The sequence below is a fragment of the Haemorhous mexicanus genome, chromosome 13 (assembly GCF_027477595.1).
Source record: "Haemorhous mexicanus isolate bHaeMex1 chromosome 13, bHaeMex1.pri, whole genome shotgun sequence".
Classification (NCBI taxonomy): Eukaryota; Metazoa; Chordata; class Aves; order Passeriformes; family Fringillidae; genus Haemorhous; species Haemorhous mexicanus.
In genome coordinates, this window is record NC_082353.1 from 7,533,427 (window position 1) to 7,552,878 (window position 19,452).

A 19,452-nucleotide genomic window follows, 5' to 3' on the forward strand; every position below is an offset into this window, starting at 1 on the left:
AATAGCAAAGAACAGAATTTGGTTTGTGATTTGCAGATGTTATTTGGGAACAAGTGAGATACTCATGCTCAAAGTCAGACAAATCAAAGCAAAATAAATGTTTTTCCTTTTTAATTGCAGCTCCAGCTAGAAAAACAGAAGGGAGAAATTCTTGGGGTAGTGATTGTGGAATCTGGATGGGGATCCATTCTACCCACTGTTATCCTGGCCAACATGATGAATGGAGGCCCTGCAGCACGTTCAGGAAAACTGAGCATTGGAGACCAAATTATGTCCATTAATGGCACCAGTTTAGTTGGTCTACCTCTTGCAACATGCCAAGGGATCATAAAGGTACCCCAAACTTACAACTCTATGCTGTAGATTGTAGGACAACACAGGTGTAATTTTCTGACAAGCGATCCTCTAGATTTCCAGCAGATAGAATTTTTCATATCACTGCAAAAAACCCCAGTAATCTGTCATTAACAAAGAGCAGAAATAGAGATTCAGGAGTGATAATGCACAGGAACTTAGGGCTGGAGAACACGATGCAGTTTTGTTACTGGGCTGTAACAAATGAGGCCATGTCTGTAAAACTTGCCTAAATTAAGCTACTCAGCTGTCTTCGAAGCTTTAAGCTTCCTCACAACCTCCAGCATAAAATAAGATTAAAATCTCCTATGCATTTTTGGGTTTCATGCAGATAAAATGGATGGAGGCTGGAAGACTGCAGGACAGATCAAGTGAGCAGATGAAGAATCTGCAGACATGATGGAATCCCAGAATGCATTATCTTTAGTCATGGAGACTAAATCTGATGTCTGTGCAGATTTACCGAGAGCAGCAGAAGCAGGAGATTAATTAGCCAGATGCTGGGAAAGAACAAGCAGTAGTCAGTTTTGGTTTTTATTGGAAGATTTGATTAAATTTCTGTAGTAATTACGGGCAAAATTTTAATGTTTTGTTGAGCCAAATATCTTGGGAAATAAAGAGGAGAAATGTATCTCTAAGTTAACAATCAATTTCTGTTAACTCTCACTGGTCTTTCTCAGAGCAGCTGCTTAACACTCTTGCAATTAGGAAATCACAGACGAGGGCTCAGTAAGCTTCATTTCAGAAATACTGACTTTTGGAATATCTTACAGGGACTCAAGAATCAGACACAAGTCAAACTGAACATTGTCAGCTGTCCTCCTGTCACTACTGTCCTCATAAAACGGCCAGACTTAAAATACCAGCTGGGCTTCAGTGTACAGAATGGAATTGTAAGTTTCTGTGTTCCTTGATTGTTTTGGGGTTTTTCCCTTAATTTTTTTGTCTTTTCTTTTTCAAAAAACATATGGAAGTACTGAAAGAATCTTGCATGACCTCACATTTTCTACTGTTTATTAAAACCTTACAGTCTCTAAGTAATATAATGCAAATGGATGACACTGGGAGAAATTCATGAGGGATTTTCCTACATTATAAAGCAACAAGATTTATAGCCCAGATTATTTGGTGCAATAGCCTGATCATGTAAAAATGTCATTAGTGCCAGAGTTGCAAGGAAATGTTATGCTGAAAAAGTTTTTTACAATTATAGCACTAAAATCTTAGATCTGATTCTGTTTCTCTTTTTAAAATTTCATTACACACTCACTAAGACTTTTAATTTTTCTTCTGGTGTACATAATTTGTGTGGATCACATGGTAGTAGGCATGGGAATATAATTGTGACCTCCTGTTATTAAAACTAAACTCTTATAAAAGCTAACCTGTCATTACAAAGCAATTGTATAGGCTGTGGCCAGGTACCCCTTCTCTGTGTGCTGCAGCTTCCCTGTAATAGCAGCAGCAAAGAGGAGAGCAAACGTGGCAGTGACTCACCCCAACTTACCCCAGGCAGCTCAGGGTCCTCCTCTCTCAGTTCTTCTTTCCCAAGCCATTCTCTGACACCTTTCCAAAGCAAACTCCCCACACAACTAACCCAGGTAGTCACTGGCCCTTCTGGGGGCTGGCACTAGCATTAGGGACTGGCTGTAGTGCAGGACCATCACCATTTCCTCTTCCTCCAGTCTAGGAAAAAAATAATTGTGCTGCTCACACAGAAAACTACATCACAAAGGCTATGGGCTCTGCCCCTTGTTCTGTGAAATGCACTGGCTGAAGTTGCCAGATCTCTGTTTGCCACCCTTTGAGAGCTGGAAGAGGAGCAGGTAACTCTAAGATGTGGTTCATGAGCCTTCCTGCATGTCAGATGGCTCAGGAGTGGGTTTGCAGCCCTCCTGGCTATCTCTCAGTCACTATTCCACCCAAGTTTAAAATGTTCCTGCCTAAGATTACACATAAAGGACACTGCTGCACCCCTGGTCCAGCTGGATGCCCTCTAAAGTGGTTCCTACACCAGGATCTGGTTCCACCTGATCTCACAGAGGGTGCCCTCTTTGAGGGACTGATCTCATTCCTTATTGCTCACCTTTGTAAATCTTGTATGTTCCACTGGTGCTATGACCAAACAAGGGAATACATTTAAGGACCTGTAAGCATCACTGTTTGTGATTATCAAGTTTTCAGGAGCCCATTCACAGCTTTGGTGGGGGTGGGATCAGGGCTGGGGAAATGGATCAGGCCGAGGTGGATTAGGAGCATCCCACACCCTTACATGGACAGGGAGTCTGTGTGACAATCTATTCATCTTGTCCCTGTTAATCATCTACATGATTGGAGCCTCAGTTTGGTAAATTCTGCAGGCTCTGCTTGTTTTCTGTCACAGTGTGCTCCCTCCATCTACTGGCCATTCATCACTACACTTGGCAGATCATCATTCCTTCCACTTAAATGAACAACATTCAAATGACATCAAATGTAAAGTTCACCAAATGCAGCAAAAAAATCCTTTTCATATAGGAAAAAAATAAAGCCTTGCAGAGCATTTCATTTATGAAAAGTCTGTTTGAATATGAAAGCCAGTGAACAAAAAGATGAGAGTAACATCTTTTGGTAGGCTGCTATGGAGACAAACCTCTGGGCTGTAAAATCCTTTCCTCAGAAAAACTCTTTCAGCATTTGAAAATATAACTACAAAATACATCTCTCTGGTAGTTTGACACTGTACTCTTTAAAAGTACTTTTATAATTGCCAGCAATTGTTACAAATTATGATCAGATCCAGAAGTAATATTGTTATTCTTTGTTGGCTCAGCATTAGCACAGCAGAGAAATAAATGGCTTGTCAGAACAGATATAATTAAATGTCTCTTTCTGGTAGGCCATTACCTCATTACCCATGCAGCTGGGACTTATTTCTGTGCCTCCTCTGACAGCAGCCTTGCAGTGGTTCCTTTTCACCCTGCCTATCTCATCTGTGCAGGATGCACAGCCATCAGAGTGGGAATAGCCCATAAACATACAGAGCAGCTTCTGGCCACAGCAGCCCCATCTGAGCTGGCTTTGCCTGCACAGGGTGTCAGGCAGATGCAGACACTGCACTGCTGCACTGAAAAAAGGATGTTGTGCACACACATGTAACAACTGTGAGTGCTGTGTTATTGGGAGGTGAGCATTAGATGACCTATCAGCCACCTTCTGAAAGTCAGTATGCTACAGTTCTTTTAAAATTATATTATTTAAATACAAGTGGTCCTTATGTATCACATTGTCTTCTAGATTTGGTCCTTGTATATCACTTTTTTTTTTCTTGATTGTGAAAAAAAAAACCCTGTATTACCAGTTAGATTCTCACTGCTGCTAAAACACCACTTCTCAGTCTAGATCTCACTTTCTCTGAGAACTCTGTCTACCCTGTCCTTAGCCTAGCACAAGATATCTAAAAATACAGTAAAACTCTACAGAACATTTTATTCTTTCTTCCCTGCCTTTGTTTAGTGGCATTTAAACTGGCAAAAAATTTACAGGGTTTCAACAGTGTAATATAAAAGTGAGATGAGGAGAAATCTCACTTTAGTAAGTTATGATTAAGGCATTTACACAGAATAACGTTTGTCTGGCACAGTTTCATCCCAATGCTTTGCTACTCTATGGACAGTTGCAATAAAACTGATTGTGAAGCTACTGAAGTTTCACATCTGATGTGCTGCAGCTTGTCTAAGGCATTGCAGACCTGTCACAGCTGAGTGGATTGAACCAGTGTGGTTTACACCTTTATTTTTTTTCTTCTTTCCCCTTCAGTTTACAGAGTCAATAGAATATAGACTCCTGCTTACAAGAGGCAGATGTGTCTTGCTGTATCTAATATTATAGCTGTTGCCATGTTCAACAAATACAACAAGTTAAAGAGTCCTGGCTGAATAAAATCATATTTACTTAGAGATATTGCTCAGTTTAACTTGCCAGCTTCAGCTGTCATAGCTCCACTGGCTGGAGACAAAACTCTTAAGGGCTGCTTTGAGTCAGCCCTTGTAAATACAGGAGTCACTAAATGTGTGCTGTAAATGCAGAATATTTTTTTTCTCTGTGTGTTCTGTCTCTGGCTTAGCAGGGCCTGGGAGCCTGGGCAGAGCCACTCAGCCTCTGTGTCTGCTTCTCTTTCCACCTCATTAAAACACTTAATGCTCACAAAAGGAAGCTGCCTGCCTACCCTGGAGAGGGATTCCTGAATGAAGAGACCACTTTCTATGTCTGGGGCTGTTAGAAAGAAAAAGCTGGCTGACGGTATTAAAAGTGCTAAAAGTGCTTTGAGAGCCAGGCAGGGAAAAGGGCTCTGGATAGATATGCAAGCCATTATCTTTTCCTTTATGCCGGTGGAGTGAGGGATCACATTTCCATTTGCTCCAAAAGCTTTTATTTCAGCTGTACTGTCTCTCTATTTGCCTTTACACATGAAATATATATTTACAGGGTTTCTTTTGGTACATGCTACTTTTTGTTCTTTCTGATTGCTGCTCCCCAACACCAAGGAGCAAACTTATTCTAACAGTGAGTTGAATTGAGAAACTTTCTGTAAAAGAAATCTGTGTAGTAGAGCTTATCTTGTGAGCTGTGTGATTAGAAGGCAGACTACCTGCAAAACAATGCACTGTACACTGTACGTGACTGAAATTCACACAGTTCTGTGAAGTGATAGTGCTTCTTCCCATTGAAGCCCACCAGAAATACTTTAAGGACTACAGGAGGTAACATTCAGCCACTGGAGAGAGCATGGTGGAAAATAAATCTCACTGCAGGAAGAATGTGTTGGGTTTTGAGGTTTTTTGGGTTTTTTTGTTTGTTTTTTTTCCTGAAGGCTGAGAAAGGCAAAGCGAAAAATATATATTTTATAAGCACAGAATAACAATATATTCTCACTCCTCATATCAAACAGTCAGAACATCAAGTGAGAAGGGATTTCTTTTTTTACAGCATTGTTATTTGTGGAGAGGAGTTTAAAGAAGCTGCTAGTGCCATACAGGAAAAGATTCCAGTCAACCACAAACAATGTTTTCCCTTCAACACGTTCCAGACTGGCCATCTCCCCACATCCTGTGCTTCTGAATTAGATAACAAACTCACTGGGGCACAAGCCCATCTTACCATACTTGTATTTAGCTCTGAACAAATGGTCAGATCACAGCAAATAATGATTCTTGGCATATCATTCTAACCATTGACAGTAACTGCAGAAACAGGCATTAGCTGATGCTCCAGCACTCTTTCCTTTTCCTACAGGAACTGGTTTTTCTCAGTAAACAAAAGGTAAATCCCAACACTGCTAAAATCTGCTTAGATTGGAACTGTACATTATCTGCCTTGTGTGATTCATGGACTTAGTCATTTGAAATAATTTGCCAGCAATTTCTGCCTAATGCACAGCAGCCTAGTCTGCCAGGGTGGATCCCCTTGCAGCATAGATACTGTTGCTAAGGAGAAAACATTCTCAACTCCACACAAGATTGAGAGTTCTCTTTCTGCCTGGACTCTGTGCATGCTGCAAGCTCAGAATACTTTAGGTAGCAACGTCTGCTGGGACTGTGTCTGCTGAATGTAGTTTTTCTTGTAGAATTAATATCAAGTTGTAGGGGTCATAACATTCAGAACTCGTGCCAAGTTCTTTACTGGAACGTGCCAGTTAAAGAATGGCCTAACTTGCCTCCTTCATCCCGAGCTCCCTGTGGCCAGCAGCACTGAACAGTGCAGAGGGGGAAGCTGTGACCCTGCAGAGCAGAGCTCCCTCCTCTCCTGCAGGAACACAGGAGGTTGTGTCCCAGCAGTGCATAAATCTCTCTTCCTCTGTCTCCACTTCTGTGTGGCTACAACCTGAATCACTGTGAAAGGTATTTTTATGTTCCCAGCCAGAGACTGAAAATGAAAATTATAATAGGCAGAAATCTCAGAAAAAAACTCCTTCTAACGAACCACTAAAGTAACATTTAAAAACTCATTGATTAATACTTCCAACAACATCTTCTGGAATCCTGACAGTGTCACCACTCATTAAATCCCAGTGAGGGCTGCATTATGATATTTCTAGACCTCACTAACCATTGCTTTCTCCTGGCAGATTTGCAGCCTGATGAGGGGTGGAATAGCAGAGAGGGGCGGGGTGAGAGTGGGACACCGGATCATCGAGATCAACGGGCAGAGCGTCGTGGCCACTGCTCATGAGAAGATAGTGCAAGCATTGTCCAATTCAGTGGGAGAGGTAAGGGAACAAAGTCTTTATCAAGGAAGTAAAATAGTTGAAAAAATTTATGTTTCAGTTGAAAAGAGTCAACACAGCATTAAAGTCATCAATTCAGTAAATTAAGTTTGGCACTAATAAGAAACAATTAACAGATTTTTTTTTTAATAACTAATGATGCATATTCACTGCATTTTCCCATTCATTTTTAAGAGTTCCTGGCATAATTCTATACCTTCAACCTACTGTCTGAATTAAGTGATTAAAGGAAGAAATCACCCAGGGATGTTGGCTGTCTTGGCTTCTCACTACAGCATCTGCCATAGAAATGAATTACTATGTCTGAAAGATGCAAACTGATATTCATGTTAATAATTTAATCTCCAACTTACCTTGGAAGTAAGTTAAGTCACCTCTCCCCAGTACTTCTAGATAGATCAGCAATGAATAAGCAAGATTGTCCAGTTTTTCAAAATCCCTCCTGAATTTAATGGTAGCTTAAATTCAGAACCCTGGCCAGATCTCCCACTAGTTCCTCTGACAAAAATTAGAGATAGCTGGTTTCCTTCTGGAAGATGATACCTGACAAATCATAACAGAGTATGTGCACTTTGTCAGGAGCAAAGCTGTAGATTCCAACAGCCCCTCCATGCCTCTATGGTCCCCCTTCACTGTGTAACTGCTCACCTAACATAGGAAAATACCATGAAATTTTTCTTCTTTACAGCATGAAGAGAAGATTCCAAGGCAGCTAGTGAGGGTCTGTGTTATCAGTTAGTAAAGTTTCTCTTTCTTCTTCTTGTGTTGTCCAACAAATCCAGTTCTGGTGGAGACCTGATTACCTGAGCCTTGGACTCTGTCAGTCTGTGAAATCCCTCTGGCACTGGGGACTGGAGTCCCAGGACTCCTTGAGGAAGGAATTGAAGTACATTAGCCACAGGAGAAACTGTTCCACCAAACTCTTGATTGGCATTTAAACATCAGGTGGCAAAGTCCAAGTTTTGTGTTCAGAGGATCATACTGTAATTAGGTGAAAATATGAAATGACATTCCCATAGAGAGGAAGATAGAATAGAAATCTAAGTTCCATTAATACCAGAACAGCAGAATGAATTTTCAGAGAGATTTGTGCTACTTCTTATTTAAGGTCTGTAAACTTTACTGTAATTTGTGCTACTTCTTATTTAAGGTCTGCAAATTTTACTGTAATTGTATCAACAGAAAGTGTTTAGGTGGCTTTTAAAACTATCATGTAATTGTCATTAATAAATAATTAAAAACAAAACGAAACCAAAGGAAAAAACCCCAAACACATGAAAAAAAAGCAAAGACACCAAACCAGCATCCTAAAACCAGAGAACTGTAAACTAGAAACTCTAGGAAAAAAATCTATAGAAGCCAGAACAATAAATGCACTTTGACCACAGGGAGAGACAGATGGGGCCTTCTGGATTATTTTAAACTAGTACTAGCTCTATTAATGTCTGTGTAATCAATTGACAGATTCACATGAAGACTATGCCAGCTGCCATGTTCAGGCTCCTAACAGGTCAAGAGACCCCCCTGTACATCTAACATCTTCCATCCAGGCTGAAGCTGTCATAACTGAAGAGAATTTTGTATTTTGTACGAATGAAAGGCTTGGAAGCTGACCTGAGGACTCCAGAACAAAGAACAGACAGGTGTCTCTGCCTTTTCTCTCCTTCCTTTCTATTTCTTTGACAAAAAGTGTTGAGAAGGATGGTCAAGGACAATAATCCCTGACAAAAATCTTTGTAAACATTTAAGTATTTTGAACATCTTCTAAACTCTTTTCTCATAGAACTTAAAACATATTTATTTGTAACCTTTATGTGGAGTGATGTATGTCTGTCTTGTTTGATAACACAGTGAATGTGAATATTTGATGAATGAGACTGCAGGAGATGGCAAAGAGAAGCAATTTGAGAAAGTTCTGGCTGCCTCAAGTTAAAAAAAAATCCCAGTCCCATAAAGTGGTCCAATACTGATGACTTTGCATAATTTTAAAACTGGTGCTGAATTGATGGTATTTCAGTGGAAAGGAATGTGTGCAGTTCAAACTTTTAGACTCTACTGTAAAGAAAACCACTGTAGTACTTGGTATTGTTATGACAAGTGTAACCTGTTTGGCAAGGTGTGAACATAAACATGTAACAAGTGTTTCATATGCTAAATAAAGAATAATTGCCACAAGATTAAAATCAAAATATTTATTTAGATACATATTTATTTTTAATGCTTGTGATTTTTATGATTTAACAGAGTTGTTCCATGGATAACTTATTGCACAGGTTGTGTAATGTATGTGTTGGGCTGGGGTTTTTTTTTCTTTAATTTTTGCATATTACCTTTTTGTTCATAATAGCTCAAAATGGGAAAGCCATGCTTACCTGTTTCTGTCTTTTATAAAGCATTCTTATTCCTAAGGCAATGTGTTCTGAATGTAAATTGTTTTGACAAATAGCCTAGCACCATCAGCAGTATTAGAATGTGTGTAGATAAAAAACCTAGTAGTAAAGTTGTATTCCTTATGAGATAAATGTTAATTGGTGTAACTTTGTCTATTTTTTTTTTTTGGCCAAGGCCTTGAAGAAAATACACTGTGACTTAAGAAGCCTTACCATGCAGTAACTAAAGAGCTTTAGATGACTGTACTTCAAGGAGTAGTGTGTTGCATGCAACTGACCTTAGGAAAGAATTAACCTCTCACTAATAAATCTGAAATAAGAAAGGAAGCTTGCTTATTTTGTTTGTGGTGTAACTTTACATAGTAAAAAATTCCAAGTAGAAGACCATTTAATTCTTCATCTAAGTGCAGTTGCAAAGGTCACAGATTTTTTTTTTTTAAAGAAATATTCTCTTAAATTAGGAATTTGTGTATCATTATGATCTTGAGAGTAGAAGCTTTCAATTAGCATACCTTGTTGCCACTGGATGTCACTGTAACTTCACATCAACACAGAAGCATGCTATAATTAAAATACATTAAAATGGATGAATCTGTAAAACTTAAACTACCCATCTTCAGCTACATTCCTTTGTGACCTTTTCACAGGATGTCTGCCCAGCTCAGAGTGACACAAATGAAACCAGTATATGATTAAACCTCAAAAGGAAACTAAGGCTACTGACAAGCATTGCTGCAAAAAAATTTAAATCCCGAAACATCAACCTGTGGTAGGTTCTTTATAAGAACCTTCTGTTTAAAGCCTTTCCAATTTCCTCTGAAAGAGCCAGGATGAAGCTTGCACTGGAAGATGTTGCTGGCAGACCTGTGTTTATGCTGGTAATGAAATAATCAGTGTCAATATTTACTTTTTGATATTTTTTTAAAGATCAATGTTAAATAAATCATAAACACAGCAGAACCACAATAACATGTTTTAGTAATAAAATTGTCAAAAGTATGAATTGGAGTAACAATTGTTTTTGAAAATACTCAAGGCTCTGCTAGATAAAAATTCCTCTAACCTCCAGTCAGTTGGTGTCGGTAAAAAGTTTGTGAAAGATGCTTTTTGGAAATGCAGAATTTCAGTCTCCTTCCCTAACGCATCTTTTGGTCCCACACCGCAGAGGATTTACCATCAGTTCTTGGTCACACACTGCTGCAGGACTGAAGTGGTGAACATTCAGAACAGAGCAGGAATAAACCACACTGCAGCAAGTACTGCAGTTTAAAAGGGCAGCCCTGGGAGGGGGAGCAGTTTTGACTGGACAGATCAGTTAGTCTGGAATGAAAGACACTGGAAGAATGGATTAGAAGCAGCACTGTATGTGTGTATAAATCACCTTTATGTTTGTATCCAAATCAGTGTTGCAAAGGCAAAGTCCAGAAATACTTTTTTATTAAAACACTGACGATAGTTAAAACACTTTGAGGTACATTAAATAAATACAACTTTTAAGTTGTACAGCCAGTCTCTGGTGGGTTTGCAGTGGTTTTCAAGAAATGCTGGGCAGCATCAGTAGCATTTCTGTAAGTACAGTGAAATAAATGCATTTCTGGTTGGGAAAACACTTGTTATGACTTCACTAATAAATCAATTAAAAGTTGGCAAAAATCAAGGCCGAAATTTACATTCAGAAAAACAGCCGCTCTCATCCTGCTGTGGGGAAAAAAGTGGAATTCCAAAGGAAGACACTTTTTCCTTTTAAAGTCATCCACTAGTTGTGTTTGTCCCAGTCCTGGTTTCTTCCACACCTCTCAGCTGCCATGACATACCTGCGGCCCTCTCAGAGGATGGTTTCCCGGCACACTCCGATCAGGCTGTGCGGCCGCTCCCGCGGCAGGGCGCGGCTGAGCGGGGCCCGGCTGCGCGCAGGGGAGCTCAGGGCGCCGCAGCTCCGCAGGTGCAGATCCTCCTGCAGCCGCTTCCTGCAGCCGCCCGCGCCCTGCTGGGAACTCGTCATCACCTGCGGGGAAAGGCAGGAGGGGAGGGGGGGGAAAGAACGGGGAAAACGGGGTAAGAAAAGTTCTCATTTAAAAGATTCAGTCTCTGAATAATATTTCATTTAAGCTGTCTGACGCTGAAACTCTTCCAAAGGAGGTTCGGCCCTCCAGAACCCCTCCTGCTTCTGTCCTTGCAGCTGATCAGGATTCAGGCCTGAGCACCTGGAAAGTACAGCCAGGTTTTCTGTCTGAACTGCAGTGTAAAATGTATTGCTGCCCAACAAATACAAATTATTTCTTACTAATGCCATGTAACTATGAAAGAGCATCTGCAGGAATTGTCTGAAGAACTTAAACTGTACAAACATTTAAATGAGATATTTGTCTGTAGAAACCGGACACACCTTTAGAACATCAGTGGCCTACCTGGTCTATGATATTGGCACTGAAGATGGCTTCTTCCATGTGTCTCTCATCAGATTTAATGACTGACCGTATGCTGTTCACTACGTGACGCACTTCTGGAGGGAGATTACAGTTTGAATGTTCCAAAAATTTTGCCACTAAAATTTTTGTGTCTTTATAGGCCTTAAGGTCCACTAAGGAGTGTGGCCGCTCTTTCGAGACCGTGTGAAAAGCCTTTGGCTTTAGGTGCAGATCAATTTTCCTTGTATCCCTCTGTTTTCCAGTTGGTAGAAAACTGCTCAAAGAATGCTGGCAAGCAGAGGCAGCCATATGAGAACCAGAGACAGGAACTAAAAAAGGGGGGGAAGAATATCTTTAAAGTAATAGTTTAAAAAAAGAAAAAGAGAAAAGGAAAAAAAAAGGCAAAACAAATATTGTCACAAAGTTTCTACTTTGTCATAAAATGTCTGTTTTGTTTGAAGAGTAGCAAAAACATGCAGTCAAGGAAACACTACAAAATGGGTAATTTGAACCAGGAGTAACTAGGAGTAACCAGGAGTAAAACCTTCCCATGGCCAAGGAGGACTGCCTTGAGAATGAGTGGGTGAGTAATTAAAGTACTTCACAAACCAGACATTTTTGTTACCTCCACCTTCAAGGACTTCAGCTGACATTAATGCTAAGGAAACCCACCAGCTACTCTGTGTTGCAGCTCGTACAGTTTTAGGCCCAGCCCCTCACCCCAGCTTTAAGACTAAAGTTCTGCCTATTTCTAGGCCTTGGAAATTTTATGCAAGAGAGATTAGCGGGCAATACAGAGGAAACAAAAATACTGATCTAAACCAGAGGACCCAATTCACAGCATTTATTTTCATTCAAGGCAGGTCCCATCAGCATTGTACACCATTACATGTATGCTGTTAACTGGCTTTTCTGCCCCAGACTTTTCAAAGCTCATTTCTCTCTCAGAAGCTTTTCATTATTTTTAAAAGAAAATAAGGAAACCCATCTTCTGCTTTATAAAACCAATTCTCACCTGTTTCTCCTGTAGCTGGAGATAATCCTGCATCTTGGCACTGCCTGCACACAGATGTCCAGGCACAATTATCACCTTCAACCAAAGGCAGACAGAAAGAGCAAAGTCAACCCCTGCTGTCCTCTGCCCAAAGCAAGGAAAAATACACTGGAACCTTTTATTATCTCCTTTACAGAATGAAACTCCTGAGAAGAAATACTGCTTTCAAGATGTCCATTGATAAAGAGAAGCTACTCCACCCGGAGATGCCTTATGAGTTGTTACACAGATACAAACAGGAAGACAGAGCTCATGTTTTATGGTTTCCTCTGTAATCCTAAATATTTCAGGCCTAAGTGCTGAAACTATGGCAAGCTCCCTATAGAGGCAGTCCTCAGACCTCCTCTGTATTTCCTGGGTGGACAGAGTTTACATTGGAAAACGGGAAAAACGAGAAATATGAATCCCTCTAATTTCTACAAAACCAGCATTTTTTTAGTCAGTATTTCTCCTCCTTTTTAAAATATATTACCATTATTTTTGGTAACACACCATTGTTTAAATTAATGGGTAGGTGAGCAGGGGAGTACCTGATGAGCCAAGCAATAACAAGTGGTTGTGAAGCATCTACAAACAGCTTTGGATGCCATCCAATGGACAGTGTCTGGGATTCCAGCACGAGGATCAATGATGATGAGATCACAGTGTACAGTAACTACCACCTGCAGTATTTTCATTTCTGACAAGATGAAATAAACTCTCACATTTGGTTGTTTATCTGTTTCCAAGATTGAAAATGGTTTTGAACTTCTAGGTAGCTTAGGAAAGGTTTTCTTTCATATCTCCAGGGAGAGTTTATAATGAAAAGCTGGCATAATCCTCTCTGGTAGAGTGAATAATTAAATGAAGGAAACAAATGTAAGATGCTAAAAACATAGCAAATCTGTAAGAAATTAAGAAAGACAGCTTCTATTCTGTCTTTAATTTGTTCTATTATGCATAAGTACTGTAGCACATGAATCATGGCATGGTTATTAGGAGGAGACACTTCAGAGGTTCTGTCTTCCCATCCATTTCTAAACAGTTTAATGTACTTGCAGCAAGTCAAAATGACACCACTGGACATGACCCTGAATTATCTGGAACACAAACACTACAATAATCACTCAGGCACTTAACTGATACAGCCACATAGTCCATCATAGCTGATTATAAATGAAGTTTATTGTAATAAACATCTGTGCTAGGACTTGATTTTGTCTGCCTTTGCCATGACAAACTTTACAGGGAAAAGGCAGAAAAAATGTGCAAACTAGTAGCTTTTATGTAATTTTTTTTTAGGAGGGAACCATGTCTGACAGTGCTATGTGAACCCACCATTTTTATGTTTTTCAGGGAGTACACAGTGACTACAAAGGCACCTATTAAAGGAAACCTTATTTATAATTTCTCCACTAGGAATGACAGGTATTTAAAAAAACCCAATTTTATTTAAAAATGTTTAATGGGAGAATTATTTGACTATACCATATAGACCCTATCAGGTCAAGATGTGCTTGAAGCAAATGAATTCTGGGCCTGAAAGACTGGTTTCATTAGATCTCATTGCTGTTGTGCCACTGTCCTGTTGTACATATGCACCATCCCCATGTCAAATAATTTCTGTTCCAAACTATGGGCAGTGCAATCACACTGCAATTCAAAATCTATTTCACAAAAATCTACACAGCAAATGTCAAGGCTGTGCTTCTAAACCTCTTCACATTGGCTTGGAGGTGAGGCAGAAAATAAATTAGTGTTTTTTTTCTTATAGTAGAAAGGCAGTGTCTGAAGAAAAACCCAAGCCGCAGCTACAACCTGATCACTGTATTTTCCTTTTTGAGAACATGGCTAAAGCTCCTCCAGTCTCAGTTCTCCAAAACCCACAGTTATTAGTATTAATGTGTAGTTACAGCTCTGTCTTTCATAAAGTCAAGTCCACTTGACCAGTTCTTTTACTCCAGAACAATTTTTACAGCAGGCGTATGTTACTGAAAAAACCCAAAGCACTTTTTCTTGTGTGTTGGTTGAGGGAGCTCAGTTGATTCCCTTTATCTTTGCCTGTTATTCAATCCTGTAGGTATATTTGAAAGTTCTGCAGTAAATATCAACAGTCAGTCATGAAAAATCCAGATCAAATGCCTTTTGAAACTCACAAAGACTGCAAAGAGCTTCAGCTGTTTGTCACAGTTTAGGAAAAATATGCTTCAGGGCTGCTACAAACAGCCAGAACGTGTTACTAGAATTGGGCTCCTTCTAAACTTCATATGATTTCCAAATCAGGTTCAATAAAAAGTAGAGGAAGGGGATGCAATGTAAACCTTCACAGAGTAAAATATTGCAATCTAGTTCGCCAAACAGATGTATGAAGAAATACATCTAGGCTTAACCAGAGACTCAAGCCAATCCTTCCCTGAAGGATTTCATTAGGAAGTGTCTCTGAAGACAGCAAAGTAGGTCAGCACCCAGCCCCTCCGAGTCCCTGCTCTTGCTCCTCCCTCCCCCGTGTGTCAGTATCTCTAGAACTTTCTCTGCCTCTTCACTCCAGTCTTTGCCAAGCCCAGTTACATCTCAGTAATGCCCAGCTCGTGTCCCTCCATGCCACTTTTCCATTAGAGAAGATAAATGTATTTAGGACACATGAAAAAGGAAGGCAGGGCACCTGCTCCACCAGGTGTCCAGAGCCAGCTGGAGCACGTGGGCACGGCTGCCCACGGCAAACGCTGCTCAAGCAGAATATGGAACACAGCTCTGGAAACTTACAGAGCCTGATCCAGAAGAGAAAGGGTTCTTCTTCTTGACTTTCACACAGCAGAAAAGATTCAGAAATTCCTACTTACTGTCTGCTTACTGGCAGCTTCATTGCACATATGTCCTAGCAGAGTAAATGTCATAAAATAAATGCAGACTTCTAGATTAAAGATTCACTTTTCCTGGCTCAGATGCAGAGGCTACCTTTCTAAAGGTAAAAGACATTCAATTATTGAGCTAAGTATGAAATCTCTGAAATGATATTATAAAGATGCAAGAAGTGCAATAGAACCAAAACATCATCCAAAATGGAACAAGTTATCTCAATATTTTGTCTCCTTTTGCTCTGAGCTAGTCACACAATTCTTCCTCTGGATCCCTTACAAAGCCTAGTGAACAGATCTTGTAGCAGCACACCCACCACATCTTAAAAAGCTTTTAATCTTTACTTTCAAGCCAGTTCTCCAGGTTACCCTACTGAATCTCTCTAAACAGCTTAGATCCCTTTCAAATGGTCTAGACAGTTCCACATTCCTGCTATTTTCTACTGAATCAACCCTTCTTTTTCATTAAAAAGCATATTTTTATGAAGATACACTGTTCAGCTAACATCTCTTCCCTACTTTTCCAAAAGGAGATTCATAGCAGAAGACACTTATCCATGACAGCCAGAAGCTTTTCTTTTCCTTTATCATCTTGTTATGTGCCTCATGTTCATCTCTTTGTCCTTCCAAACTTTTCACCATACACCCCAAGCTGCCACTAGTCACAGTGACTGCCTCTGACATGCCCCAATACTGCCAATGTCAGTGTCACCTTGAGGAAACACATCCTGCTGTACAACAAGCGTGACAGCTCCAGTAGGAGTTTCCTAAATAAACCCCAGCTGCCATTGCACTTCTCAGTTTAGCCTCTCAGCAGAACAGTAATAGAGAGGTGAGAAAAGCTACTCAACACATGGTTTTCTGAGCAGTGCAGAAAGAATGGTGAAATTTAGAAAAGCCAAAATTAATTTCACTCTGTCAATTTTTCCATTTCCATTTTTAAATTTTTACAAATTTAGAAAATATGCACGGAGCTAAAGCCTTCACACCTAAGACAACCCTCTTAGGACCGCTACATATAATTTCCAGCAGCACCAGCTGCTGCACGAATCAATCCCAGTGCTTTGCTCCACGTTTGCTGCCCTGTGTCCCACACCCACCTTCAGTGGCAGACGAGCAGGACACAGGGGCACTGCTGGAGCGGACGATGGTTGAGGCTGGGGGCTTGGGGAGGAGCTGCTGCTGCTGGACAGCAGCCTCGGGGCCACTGGCTGAAGGGTTTGCAGGCCCAAAACAGGGAGAGGTCTGGAAAGTGGCAGGAGGCTGGTGAAAGTCCACACAGCAGGTTTTCTTCTGCTTGAAAGGCGGCGTGGCACTGCTCTCTTGAGCAGAACTCTGCAGTTCTCGTTCTGAGGGGCTGTAATTCCCTGAGGAACAGTCCAAGGACCTGCCGTGGGCACAGTTCTTTTCCTGTCCTTGAGACCTGTCTGTAGAGGTTTGGCTGTGGGAGCTGTCACCCTCATCAGGAAAGCCCTCAGAGTGAGTTCTGTGAGACCTGCAGTGAGTGTGGCAATCCAGGGCACTGCAGCTCTGCTCTGCAGCCCCCTTGGGGGTTATGCAGTAGGGAGAAAGATCTGCAGATTGGAGAGATCCTTGAACTTCCAGCGAACAAAGATCTTCAGAGGAGTAGCTACGGTCTGGGATATCAACAGCCTCAGATACCATCAAAGAAGTGCTCTCAACAGAAACTGCAAAACAAGAGATGCAGAGAAAAATAAAAACTTCTTGCCCGCCCTCCCAATCTTCTCCCTCCCCATGTTCTGTAGACTGACTTAAACTGAACCATCTGCAAGTTCTTTTATCAGTAAGAACTCAAAAGCTCTCAGATGAAGAATGCCAAAGTAAAAAACACTGAAATAATTTACTTCTTTCTAGTGTCCTTCAGCAAAGACATCTGTGTGCTGTTCTTGATACTGACTTTTCAACTTTAAATAAACAAGCCCTGTACTGCTACTCGTCTACTTGCATCCCCAACACCTGTGCTTCAGGCAGCAAACTTCCTATTCAGGCTCCTGGAAGCCATGGAGGACACTACTCTTTGGAGAAGGAGTGTGAGGGTCAGAAGCCACCCATGGCTGCTGAGAATGAGACACAAGCTGCAAGGGATGTGCAAGACTCTTGGAAGAGAAACGACAGTCCCCAGATCCACCTCAAAGGGCTTGACTAGAGCTTGCTCTGTCTAGCAAAACTCTCCTCTGCACTTCCAGCCCCAGCCTCTGACTGTGAAAAGGTCCTTCCTGCCATGAATAACCTGAAAGCAAATTATTCTTTCACCATTAGGAAGGACAGAAGAGAAAGTGTGCTCAAAACTCCCACTTCCCTCTCTCAGGAGACAAATGCAAAGCCACGATCACCTTGTGTGCTGAAGTCTGGGGTCGTGTTCCTCTCCCCCAGGCTCGATTCAGACACTTGCTGAGCAGCACCAGTGACCTAAATGAACATTTGGAATGAAAGAGATCATTAATCTGCAACTCACCAAACAAACTGCAGTGCTCAGGATCTGAAGGACACACCTGACAAAGCTGAGTCACTTTCATATGAGCTGCTATTCAGACTGAAAGCTATTTAAAGTATTTTACATCTTTGGGTCAGGAGCAAATGCAAGGCAAAGGCACATGCTCAATGCAATTTTACATTTTTCCAGAATCTTCAAGGTAAATTCATCTTGAATTCACAGGCACTTGGGGCTGCAGGCTCACACTACTAAACTTAATATCTGAGTTTAGTAAAAGCAATCTCTCTACAGTCTGTGGTTCTCATATTGTGCTTGTTTCTTTGTTCACCACATCATATCACCCTAAAATAGGAGAGAGAAAACCAGAAACCACAAAAACAAGCACAAGAGCAGTATTTTCATTTAGGTTTTTGTGAGGATGTTACCTGTTAATGTGTTTTGAAGCCTTTTAACACCATTGCCACAAAGGTGCTCTCCAGCCTGGTGGAGATTGCTGAAAGGACACAGTATTTATTACCACTCACCTTTTTCTGAAGGGGGGATCTAAGGGGGTAACTTCCCTTCACTTTTGAGAATCATGTGAACAAAATATAGAATCATTCCTGCTGGAAAGACTGGATCCATAAATACCTTAAATTTAGGAAAATTTCTTTCTACTGATTTGATTAGACTTTGGATTGGACCTTATTGCCAATATTGATAGATTTTTAGCAGTTCTTTGGGAATGTGATCATCAAAAAAATTATTCCAATAAATAGCTGGTAACAAAAAATGAGAAAAAATACAAAAAAGGTTGAAAGGAATGAAACTGATACCATCTTGAGCAGAGCAGAAAGCATCATATCTACTCCTGTCTGTAGGGCCACAATTAACTAGTAGAGCTTATTATGGTTGGTGACAGTCTAGAAATCAGCATCAGTCACCTCTGTGCAAACCTTTTTGTCAAGCACCTAATCTGTGTTCGGCCTAAAAAATTGGATGTGACACAATTAGTCTGAAGCTATTAGGGCAAGAGTTTCCATTTCACATGTCAGTGTAGATTAAACACATATATTTCTGCATAACTTACTGTGCTCACTGTTTTTTATCTCTCTCTATGATCCAGTGACCAGAAAACTTCTTTTGATACAAATTTTGTTTTTAAAAATTATTTGAAGTTTTGCAAATACAACTCCAAGCAAAGAACAGTACCAGAAATACTTTAACTCAGCCAGAGATGGATAGAAGACTGGGAAGCAAAAGTGAAATCACTCATATTTTTAAACATTCCCCTGGAAATTTCTTAATGGATCTTTCTTGATTGTAGCAGAATATCACATCTGTGGTAAAAGTAAAATGTGGTAAAAGTCACAGATTGCTCCTGGGATCCAACTGTGGAAGTTCTGGGAACTAACTAGAAAAGTAAGAAATGTTCACAAATGCTCTTTGCTGTTATAGAAAATTCAGACTGGCTGCCTTTTGGAAGAAATGGTATAATGCTTTAAGGGTGTTTGTTTCTTTTTAAAAATCTAGGGATTCTAGGGGCTTTCATAAATTCTTAATCTAGATGCTTTCATAATCACTGACTTAATTTCTTAATCACTGACTGGAAAACATCTGTGGAAAACTTGTGCTGAAACATTTATTGACACTCTACATTGTCTCTGAATAATTGCTGAATGTATTTTCTGTGCATTTGGAATTGATTAACCC

At 40.4% G+C, this 19,452-nt stretch overlaps 2 protein-coding genes across 3 annotated transcripts in view; one reads left to right on the forward strand and one right to left on the reverse strand.

Annotated features, from left to right (window-relative positions):
• The window catches only part of APBA2 (amyloid beta precursor protein binding family A member 2), an 85,215-nt gene extending 75,879 nt beyond the window's left edge, over positions 1-9,336 (forward strand). For both annotated transcript variants that reach the window (XM_059858189.1, XM_059858190.1), the window contains 4 exons: positions 121-333; positions 1,128-1,247; positions 6,461-6,601; positions 8,084-9,336. In XM_059858189.1, the coding sequence (XP_059714172.1) occupies positions 121-333; positions 1,128-1,247; positions 6,461-6,601; positions 8,084-8,155 (546 nt within the window). In that variant the 3' untranslated portion in view covers positions 8,156-9,336. The remainder of the gene's footprint in view (positions 1-120; positions 334-1,127; positions 1,248-6,460; positions 6,602-8,083) is intronic.
• A 1,040-nt stretch (positions 9,337-10,376) lies between these two features.
• ENTREP2 (endosomal transmembrane epsin interactor 2) overlaps positions 10,377-19,452 on the reverse strand; it is an 84,990-nt gene continuing 75,914 nt past the window's right edge. The window contains exons 8-12 of the mRNA XM_059858191.1: positions 17,660-17,735; positions 16,406-16,993; positions 12,433-12,507; positions 11,418-11,746; positions 10,377-11,014 (exon numbers count right to left, since the gene is read on the reverse strand). Of these exons, the coding sequence (XP_059714174.1) occupies positions 10,835-11,014; positions 11,418-11,746; positions 12,433-12,507; positions 16,406-16,993; positions 17,660-17,735 (1,248 nt within the window). The 3' untranslated portion in view covers positions 10,377-10,834. The remainder of the gene's footprint in view (positions 11,015-11,417; positions 11,747-12,432; positions 12,508-16,405; positions 16,994-17,659; positions 17,736-19,452) is intronic.